Source organism: Manis pentadactyla, chromosome 13, assembly GCF_030020395.1.
Source record: "Manis pentadactyla isolate mManPen7 chromosome 13, mManPen7.hap1, whole genome shotgun sequence".
NCBI lineage: Eukaryota > Metazoa > Chordata > Mammalia > Pholidota > Manidae > Manis > Manis pentadactyla.
Window position 1 is genome coordinate 51,506,054 of NC_080031.1, and position 11,053 is coordinate 51,517,106.

General features: G+C 40.7%; 1 protein-coding gene across 1 annotated transcript; it reads right to left on the minus strand.

Moving 5' to 3' along the window:
• Window positions 1-1,434: 1,434 nt before the first annotated feature.
• Window positions 1,435-2,376, minus strand: LOC118920028 (olfactory receptor 2M4). The gene has a single exon (XM_036900447.2). The coding sequence runs from the start codon at window positions 2,368-2,370 to the stop codon at window positions 1,435-1,437; it is 936 nt and encodes a 311-aa protein (XP_036756342.2). The 5' UTR covers window positions 2,371-2,376.
• Between the last annotated feature and the right edge of the window lie 8,677 nt (window positions 2,377-11,053).

The window sequence follows — 11,053 nt, forward strand, 5'->3', positions numbered from 1 at the left end:
AGCCAGTTGTAAAAGAAAACAGATTTTATGATTCTATTTATATGTAGAACTTATTAATATGTAATGTCCTAAATGGGTAAAACCATAGAGTCAAAATACAGTAATTGTAAAAGCTGAGGAAGAAAGAAACAGGGAATGACTGATAATGGGTGTGAGTGTTCTCTTGGGGTGATAAAAATGTTGGAATTAGATATGACTGATGTTTTCATAAGTTTGTGACTCTACTAAAACTCATTGAACTGTGCACCTTAAAAATTGAATTTCATTGTGTGTGTATTTCATCTCAGAACAAAAAAGCTTACTAAGAATGTTTCATTTCTTCCAAAATATTGCTGTTTTGGTAAAAACAGATGCAACAGATTATAAACTGTGGTGCATGTCATTAAAACATGAAGTTTAGTTTAAGTGTTAAAAATGCATTTCTAAAGTAATATTATATTACACAATGAAAATTGGATTAAAAATAATGTCTAGGTAATCTCCATGAAGCAGGCAAAGATTGCTTTCAATTCTAAAGGGTATAGATGATTCAGATATGCAAATGAAATAAATTAACAACAGTTTGTTACAGGAAAGTATGGGTACTCCATGGAACATTAAAGCAGTCATTTTGGACATTTAGAGACTATATATCCTCTTAAAGAAAACTTCTTTTTTCAATATTGTAGGATAATTTTCAAGATATTATTTTTTCAGAGACAAATAAGAAAAATCATGATTAGAAAATCCCAGAAACGATAATTTTCTAACATCTTCGAAATGAGTCTAGTTATTAATATAAGGATAAGTGAGGCTCAAAAATACATCATGATAAAGGTGAAGGCTATGCAGCCTAATCATACATATTTTATCTTGTCTCATCAAAATGTACATTCTTAATTTTAAGGTAAAAATATATAGATGTAGGGGTTTCTAAGAGCTGTTTTATATAGACATAAGATTTGATTGAATGAACTGCTGACACTAACTTAATGCTTGGAATTAAGAGAATTAGAGTCAGGAATAAACAGTCAATAACTGGGTTTAAGGAAGAATAAAACTGAAGACAAATGCTGACAAGTAATTAATTTTAAACAAACAGGATGCTCTCCATTAACTGTCAATCAACCCTATCATTTTTTCTTGGATAAAGCAAACATCATCAGACTTACACCTCTGTTTAAATGCAGGGATCCTGAAGTCAATTGCTTGTGGCACATAACCAATAATATAAATAAAATTTATGAGTGAAGCAGCCTATGTTAATGTCCAAATACAGCCCACCTTACTTGTGATGTTTATACACTAGTATAATAAAGAAAGCTATTTTAAATTGAAAAATGTGCGAAAAAAGACAAACTGGAAGAAGAGAATGTAAAAGGTAATTCCAGCTTCCTTGATGGAGTGTTAACAACTCTGGTCCCTCAAAGATTTTGCTGAAGCTTTATAATGAAGTTATACTAATTTTCCTTTCCTCAATAGTTTCTGAAATCCGCTGGATACCTCTTTGTTGCGAAGGCTGTAGATGAGAGGGTTCAGCATGGGGGTGAGGATGGTGTAAAAGGCTGATACCATTTTGTCCTGGCCTGGTGTATGAAGAGAGGCTGGCCTCATGTACATGAACATGGCTGCACCATAGTAGAGTCCAACCACAGACAGGTGGGAGGAGCAGGTGGTGAAAGCTTTGCGGCGACTTTCCACAGAGCCCATGTGGATGACAGCTCGAAGGACTCTGGAATAGGAACCAATGATCACTGAGACTGGGATGATTAGCATCACCACACAGCAGATGAAAAGCAGTCTTTCAAATGCAGAGGTGTCTGTGCAAGATAGAGGTAAAAGAGCAGCTACATCACAGAAAAAGTGGTGTATTTCCAGAGAGCTGCAGAAGGAGAATGACAGAATGGCCGCAAGCACAATGATGCCGTCAAGAGCGCCTAAGATCCAGGAAGCAACAGTCATGAGGACGCAGAGTTTCTGATTCATGAGGATGGTGTATCTAAGGGGGTGGCATATAGCCACATAGCGGTCGTAGGCCATGACAGCCAACAGGAAACATTCAGCTCCAAGCAGGGACACATAGAAGAATATCTGGGCTCCACAGCCAGCCAAAGAGATGGACTTCCTGCCTAACAAGTAGCTGAAGGCTATCTTGGGGACAGTGGTGCAGATAAGCATGAGATCCATGAGGGACAGCTGGCTGAGGAGGAAGTACATGGGGCTGTGGAGTTGTGTGTCCAGGTAGATGAGGAGAATCATGGCAATGTTTCCCATGAAGGCCACTGAGAAGATGCCCAGGACCAGAGAGAAGAGGAATGTGTGGGTGGGACTGTGATTGAAAATTCCCAGTAGAATGAAGTCTACGTTGAAGGTCTGGTTTCTCCACCCCATCCTAGACAATTTGCCTTGTCTGTAAGTCCAGAAAATACACAGAGCTTATTTATTAATTTGATTTTCAAATGCATACCATGCCAATGCTCTCAGGTGGGCACTGTACCTGCTGCATCCAAAAATCCTTCTCACAAAATGTCAGTTACCTGCTGTTCTATTCACAGTAAGTTTTATGACTTGGTCCAGTGATTTCCAGTCCTCACCCCAACTTCACCGACAAAAATTTCAGTATTTGACTTATTTTATTATAGAAAATAAAGTTTATATGTATATGAAGTCAGTATATAAGATGTATTCTCACACCTTCAGGTAGAAAGTCAATAGAGAACTTAGGAGAAAATTAATTATAGATAACTGTTGCCAAATTTTATGACCCATCTCTGCTCACAGTAAATGTCCCAGTGAATTTATATCCTTTTATCTAAATGTCTCCAACTTGTGCTCTCTCCCATAACCATGGAATTCCTGTGTTCTAGAGTCTTCCTAAGCTCTGTCCATATGCCTAGTGAAGGACTGTATGGGATCAGTGTCAACACCCTCGTAAGGACACTTATACACCTTAACTTAATAGTGTGCATTTTAATTTTTCCATCTCAGACAAAGCCTTGGAATCTTGTCTTAATCAAAATATCCATTAAAACACTTGCCTAAGGAAAAAAAAGGACATTCACTTCTATTTTGAGAATCACTTTGCTTCTCCAAACTTACATGAGGAGAGGAAATTTTATTTTCTCCTTTCTTTCTTTCTTTTTTTTTTTGGAAATTGATTTCATGTTTCTACAACAAAATGGAAGTTCAGTGGCCTCAGATCTAAGGGACAAAACAGAACCCCTTGTATGCTCTTTAAAAGATTCACTGCCATTCGCCCCTCGGGGGCAGAGTGGGCATGCTCCACCCCAGGGAGTGAAGGCTTACCTGTAAGGAAGACCCAACCCGCTGCAGGTCAAGGTGGGCAGAACTCAGGATGCACGCGAAGGGAGCAAGGGAGGCGTTGCAAGAGGGAACCTAAAGGTGTGAAGAATCAGATCATCAGAATCCAGCAGACCATACCTCAATTTTGTTTTCGATTAATCAATAATTAAAGAAATATTTTCAACTTTAGAGAGAAGATGTAGAGTGATGTGAAATGACTTTGCACTGAATACTTCTCCTGGTTGCTGAGATGTGATAGTTCGGGTGGGGTAGGTCTGAGGGTACTGCCACCAGGGAGGTGATCGCAGCACCTGTGAGAGCCGAGGTCAGCGTGGACAGAGAAGACTGGCTGGAAACACCGACCATCAGCTCACCGTGAAAGCTGTTCATATGATCAGTGCCCCCTCCCCTTTTAACCTGCCTCTAAAATATCATACCTAGAGTCCCAAGTTAAATACACACCAAATAAAACTCAGCTCAGAGAAAGATCCAAATTTATGTTCTTGCCTTATATACATCACTGCCACCAAAATTCTTCTGAACTTCCCAACTCTAAATCTTGAAATAATGTAATGTTCCTTTTCCCCTTATTTTCTCATGATCTTATTTTTAATTAATTCTTTAAAAAAATCTATGCTTTGGCACATGAGATCATGATTTTTGATATAAATTGTAGTAAGTGATAGCAATAATAACAATTAATAATTTAAAACATAATAATAGTGACTGGATATTACCTTCCATACTGAGTATTTATCCTTTGTGACTATCTTTCATTCTATTAAAAAAACTCTAAGCAAGTAATAGTTTTCAAATATGTTCTGAGAAAATTGATTAAATTGTCAAGAAATCCTATTATCTTTCTTTTGAAACTTCAGTTAGCAATGGAATGAATGGAGATACATCAAGTTTTTCTATTTAGTATCCACAACATAGATGTGTTATCATGTGCATCAAACCAAAGAATACATACTTCCAAGGGCAGAGCGGATCCCTGAGAACTGTTCTGCTCAATATGCTATTTATGATGGGCAAATCATCTTGGAATCTGTGCTGCTTGATTTTCTCTAGGAATTATCCTGGTTATACACTGAACTGATATTCTCAAAGAATTTCTGTCAATTATAGTTAGTGACAGAATGCTTCTCAAATTTAAACAATAGAAATCTATTTGCTTGTTTTAGTGGCACACAAAAATGGCATAGTTTTATGTATTTTACAGAATTAATAAATTATGCCTCTATCCCAAGAGAAAATTTCCATTCCCAGTTCTAATATTTTGGCACAGAAGAGTTCATTAAAGAATGGCAAGTGTCAAATACTGAAACCATTGTATAACTTGTTTAGGTCACTAAGTCATTTATTTATATGAATATTACATACTAGATACTTTCACCCATTTGAATGAATGTTGCAGAGAACCAATGTTTCCTGCAACAAAAATGTATCAAAATATTGATAACTATTTAAATAGATAGCAGATACAGTCCTAATTCCAAGGTTGTCAACAAAATGGATTACCAGCTTCTTTGTCCTGTTCATTTAAAAATGAGATCAATCACAATTTCATATGAAATTGGAAAATTCTCACCTCCTAGCTAGAACACGTAGGTGCTTCTTCCTTCATGCCAATTGTTAATGGAGCGTGGAGAAGATGATCCAGGGAGTTGAAAAAAGATACTTTAAAGAACAGAAGTTACATAATGAGAAGAAAAACAACTGTGTGGAAGAGATATAGAGGTATGCAAGGTTATTAAGTGATGAAATAGAGCTTAAAATAGAAAGGGAAAGAAAAACTCTAAGATTGAGGATATGAGGCCTATGATGATTAATAAATTGGGAATACTGATGGAAATGGGGGGAGAGGGAACAAAAATCACAGACCTAGTGGAGTGACCTTGGCGAGCACAGACATCTGAGAGGAACCCAGCTACACTGGTTCAGTTTTTAGACCTTGTGATACAGACCAACCTACTTATTTTTGTCCACACATCTCAGCACATTCACTATTTCCTGATTTTAGAATGCAATACTATGCAATTTAAATAAATCAAACTTTATTGAATTCTTCTTTTCTTTACTTTTATTGCACTGATTCTGATAATTATATTAATTGGTCTTTTTCATGAACTACTTGGAACAAATATATTTTTTAACCCAATAAATCAGTATACTGGGCTCCATTTTGGATCAAATCACTTCCTGCAATAATTTGTAAACTGAAAATTTTCACTAGGGGGTTTCTAAGGAATCTTTAAAGTCTAAATTTTCGTAAGTCTGTTTTAAAGCAATATATCGAAAGCAGTATATTGAAGTCAGCTGTGAAATCATTTTGAGATGTACATCCACCAACCGGAAAATACTTATTTCTATCATAAACGCTACAATAATGATTTTAAATAAATAAAAATATTTTAATCATTAAGGAGAATGAGTATCTGTTTTCTCTTCTGCCTTATTTCAGCATGAAGAAGGGGCAGAGCCCATGTCTGTGAGGAGTGGTGGCATTCCCAGGACTGGTGAAAACTGCACATAGTACATTGAATTTATCAAAACAAGATCATAATTTTAATAACCTGCCTGAGCAAAGTTTATGCTTATATAATCCTATATAGTTTTATTAAACCTTTTCTGAAATGCACCTTATCTCATTTTCTTCACCAAAAGCATTTAACGTCAGCATAAGAAGCAACAGATTCTCCAGAAAGAAGAGTTTGTCTTGCTGTTTATACTTACAGGGATGATCAGGGTGTGTGTTAACCAAATAAATTGTAGGGCATCTGTACTATGCAAAATAATCAATCTCGGAGACACACTGCAACCTCTTCTGTGTCTTCTGGAAAAGTCTCAGCACCAGCTGCAAGATAACCAAAGGACCCACACGTGTGGGACCAGTCTGTGTCATGGTAGCATGAGCCCTGAGCCCTTCACCTCCATAGAGAATCCAGTCCCCAAACTTTAATTATAGAAGGGCATGCCCTCTTTCAGAACCCTCCTGGGAATCAAAATCCACATGGACCCCACAATTCAGTCAAGTTTGTCACTGTATGTCATTCTTGTTGTAGAGTCACAAGTTATGGCTGCCAAATTTTCCTGTAAATAGTGTTATAATGAAAGTAAATAGTGTTAATAGTGATGAAAGTTAATTTTAAATATTTATATTAATATTAATTATGTTATAGTTATAATACAATTATATTTTAGTATTTCTGGTTTTAGAAAGAATGAAAACTACATATTTATTGCAAAGTGAAACTGAATCTTTCAACCTGCCTTCTCAAGGGTGTTAACATTTTTACCACACTTACAAAATATCTTATCTAATTAATTAGGATGAAATAAAATGTAAACAAACTCTCAGAAGCCTAAAAGTATGTGAGAATGTAGTCAACAATTAAAATGGGTCCAAAGGTTTTATGAAAGGTCCTGGCAGCCCACATTCCAGGATATGTCCTTTGCATTGACCACTTTGGGACACGCCTGTGTGACTGGCCTCAACCTACTGGTGGTGATGCTAATACCTGGGAAGATCTGAGGCCCTTGCTGAGGCCTGTGTGGCTCCTGGCAGACCCACAGACATTTCACGCCTGGAGCCTGTGCTGTGGCTGGACTGGCCCTGGTGGTTCTTAATATGATTGCAGATAAAACCCTCAGGGAACTCTTAGGAGCAAGACATGTTACTCATACTACCTAAGGGTACACTGGGCATCTGGGAGCCACACCAGGAGTTTGTTGTGAGAGATAGAGAGAGAGGGGACTTGGGACTTTGTCTTTAATTAGGGCTCCGGGGTGGTCTTCCTACAGATTCCCTGGGTCACTCATTGTCAACTATAGAAACACGAGAGTGGGAATTAGGAATTAGGGTTTAGCAGACTAGAGGCTGGGTCAGTCTGGCTACCAGTTATCTAGGTCACCCAGGGAATTCCAAAAAGGGAAATCATGAGAGTGAGGGTGTGAGGTAGACAGATAAACAAGAGCAGCTAGAAAAGCGGAAGACAGGGCTCAAAGAAAAAGCTGCCCAAACTCTGCCCAGGTGGCGGTCCCCATGCAGACATCAAAGGCTTGGCAGAGAAAACACTTCCTCCCTGACCGCATCCCAAAGGGCCACAACAGAATGGAACTAACGATGACAGAATCACTCCTCAGCCTGGGGAAAAGACCTGCACTGAGAGGGTGGGCGGTGCCGACGGGCTGTGAACCACAGGAGGGGCGCCTCAGGACCAGAACGCCGTATGTACACCTCCTGCCTAACAGGCCGGGGCCCTCGTCTCCCTGGGCTCGTGCCGGCTCCTCCCTGGAGCCTTCAAACACAGCTTCCATTCGGCTTCGCTGTTGTGTCTCTGCCTTTCAATTCTTTGTTGCGGCGAGACAAGAACTGAGGAGAACAAACCCCACCTGTAACCCACTTGGTGCCGTGACACAGATCATGACTCGGATTGCTACTCCTGGCGAGCCACATGGGCCTCACCCCCTGGCTGGGGGCACTCGCTGCCGACTTCATCTCTCGGAATCCTTCCCCCCTTCTCTGTGTCGGGCAAATGGAACAGCAGCAACCTGCGGGCGTGGGTTGAGCACTTAAATGCCCTTAGAGCGCTCACTGCAAGAAAGTCCCCGTCGCAGGCTGTCAGTCCCACACCAGGGAAGATGGCATTAGGCACCCCGCTGACTGCGAGATGATCTCCACGCGAGGCAAGCCCACCGTAAAGGGCACCCACCTCAAACCCCACCTCAAACCCTCGGCAATGTTTAGTATGTCCATGCAAGAGACCTCCTTCCCTGTGCTCTCGAATTTCTCCTACTCCCTGTTTCTTTTTTTCTCTTCCTCCTCGCATTTTGTTGTCTCCCAGATGGCCAATCAGACCCCGACTGTCGCTGTCAAATGCTCAGGCATGGGATGGCCAGTCAGAAGTTAATAAGGCGGCTGCTGATGTTAAGACTCCCATGACAGGCTTCCCTCTGACCTGCTCTGGGCTGGAGACCAGCATCTCACGATCCCCTCAGCTGTGAGATGTCTCCTGGACGCGAATGGGGGTTGCACCCACTTGTGCTCACCTTGCAGGGAACCCCCCTTAGGAAACGGGCCATCACTGGGTCCACAGGAATGTCACCCAAAGTCACCAGAGATTTCTCCCTTCTCACCAACAGCTGCCCACAGGAGCCAAGAGCCTTTTCACTTGCCTTGATTCTGTGACTTTGTCCCATTTGTGCTCAGAGTTCTTTCTATTGTTGTGTTTGCTCTATTTTCCATTTAGAGGGGAACAGAGACATTTACTCTTAATGGGATCTGCAGGTCTGAGTTAACTCAAACCTTCCATCATGAACCCAGCTCTCCTGTCTACACAGCCTGCAGGAGCAACATAGACTAGGGCCAAAACCTTTTCCCCAGCACAGCAGTTTCTTGTTGCTGTTATTCTCATGGCTGCCGTAGCCCATTAGGCAAATGGAGATGATCTTTCCCAGCAAATGTGGTGGTCTCTCCGGGTCTAGACTTTGACTCAGGCCTCCTCCTATTGTCCCTTGATGAGGCTCTCAGGTCTCCAGGAGGCTCGCCTGGCTGGAAACATCCCAGTATGCATGTTGCTGAGTTTAGGCTCCCAGTTGAGAGCTACCTCCCTCTGCTTCTTCCCTCACCTTGGCACCTGTGGCCACTGCCAAAACCTTGACCAACAGAAACCCAGCAGGTATGGAGACCAAAGTGTCCTACAGGGCCTTTGCAGAAGATGGGGACTGAGTAGATTGTGAGCCAAGACTTCTGGAGGGGTGGGCTGTATTTCCAGAATCTTTTGCCTGTCCTTATTTCATCTCCATATCATAGGTGTTTCCAAGATGTAGAGAGAAATAGTCCGTCTCCATATCAATAGGTAATTACCAGGGTCCAGGGCAAGTGAAGGCATATGTAGACCAGAGAGGTTGGGTGGGGCCCCTTCTTCTACAGCTGGGTCATGAGAGACATGGGAGAGAAGTGGACCACCTCTTGTAAGAAATAAATGGGTTTCACTCATTTTATTTCTCCATTTGTCTGATTTCAGTTTCAAAGCTATTTTGTCGTGGGATTTTCCCCCTAGAGTTACATAGTTATATCAATATATTTCCATGAAAAAATAAAACATAAAGAATTGAGTGGTAGAAATGGTGTGGCTTTTCTCACTTCTGCACTAAGAATTTATTCACAGAATTTTTGCTTCTTGCGCCAGACACTTTGACCTTTGTTGGTTCGGAGATCTTAGTCTTCCATAAGAGGTTGTTTCTGGTAGGAAAAAGAGCAATGGTGGTACTAAATTGGAAGATGAGACTGACATACAGCCATTTTAGACTACTTATGCCAAAGAACCAACATACAAAAAGAATGATTTATCTATGGAGGGACATGTGGTTGCTGTTATTTAATAAGGGCGAGAAAAACTGTGTGGATCCCAGGTCACCCTCAGGAGTCCCTCTTAGGAGTTTCATTTCAAATAATAAAGGTCAATGGAAATGTACAGCAACTAGAAAAACAGTTATTCAATCTTGGACCTTTGAAAATGATGGTTTGTGTTACTTCAACAAGTCAAAATATTGAGCACCCCTGGGGTTCTGGCTGAGGGAAAGGAATCTATGGAGTGGGTAACTGAGAAAGAACATACGGGTATTAACTATCATGGCCAGTTGGAGAAGGGAGGACAATCATTTTGCACATTTTTTTTACTTATTACATGAAGGTTTTTATTTGATAAATTCTGATCATTTTATTTTTCTTTCTTCTCCCCATTTGAAACAATTATTCAAGAGTTATTGGAGGTTAATTTTAACCTCTTAGTGTTTAGCCCATCACTGAATTTGAAGAACATTTAATATAGCCCACAAGCTACAAAATGACTTTTGGAATTGTGTGCCTTCTCATTCTGAGAAAGAATGAGAACTTCTTTACCTGTTAAAAATACTGATGCATTTTAATTTTTTGCATGGAGTTGTTTTGCTGTGGAAGCAGAGTGGCCAGAGCTGTGGATTGTATCAGGTATCAAAAGCATTATCTTGCAGCTCCAAATTCATCTCTATAAATTATCTATCGTCTGTGATAAATAATGACTTTCCTTTAAACATTTTTCTCTTAAAATGAGCATGACATTAAGGTTTCTCAGTAGAGGGAGATAGACTGACGCTGCAGGAGGAAGACACTTTTCTGCATGCCTGGTGAAGAGGTTTTGGGGACAGACTTTCTAGTAGATCCTGTCCATTCTGGAGCACTGTATCTGGGCTGGCCATCACCTTTCCTCAGCCCTGTTGACATGGAAACAAAGCCCTGCAATGGGCATGAGGCGGCCCCCACATGTCTTCTGCAAGAACCCCCCAGGCCATGCTGTGTGGGCCTGCACTCCTCAGGCCTTCTGCTCCCCCTGGAGCCTGGGCTACTGTAGGCCCAGATGACTGTTTGCTTCTCACTCCCTAGCCTGCACTCAGGAGAGTTTCCTACTGATTTCTCAGGAACTCCTTACCAGCTGTGACCTGGGTGAACCAGCACATATCAGTGCTTTAAACCCTTCCTTCCCAGTGAGCTCATCAGCCTTTCCAAGCTGTCCTACTTTCCCTTGAAGAGATGCTTAGTTCACAGAGAGTGTGCTTACATCTTAGAATGCTTTACCATATAATTAATAATTTTCATATTAAATTGATCCTTTTTAAATCAGTATACAGTTTTGCTTCCTGATTGATCAAGATTGCTAAAGGAACTTTTTCCCTCCCATCCCTGAGGGATCATATTGTGTCCAATAATACCTTACAAGATTTTAAAGCA

Bases quoted from the DNA above. Each gene is read 5' to 3' on its own strand.
- LOC118920028 (XM_036900447.2), bottom strand. From the start codon at position 2,370: ATGGGGTGGAGAAACCAGACCTTCAACGTAGACTTCATTCTACTGGGA.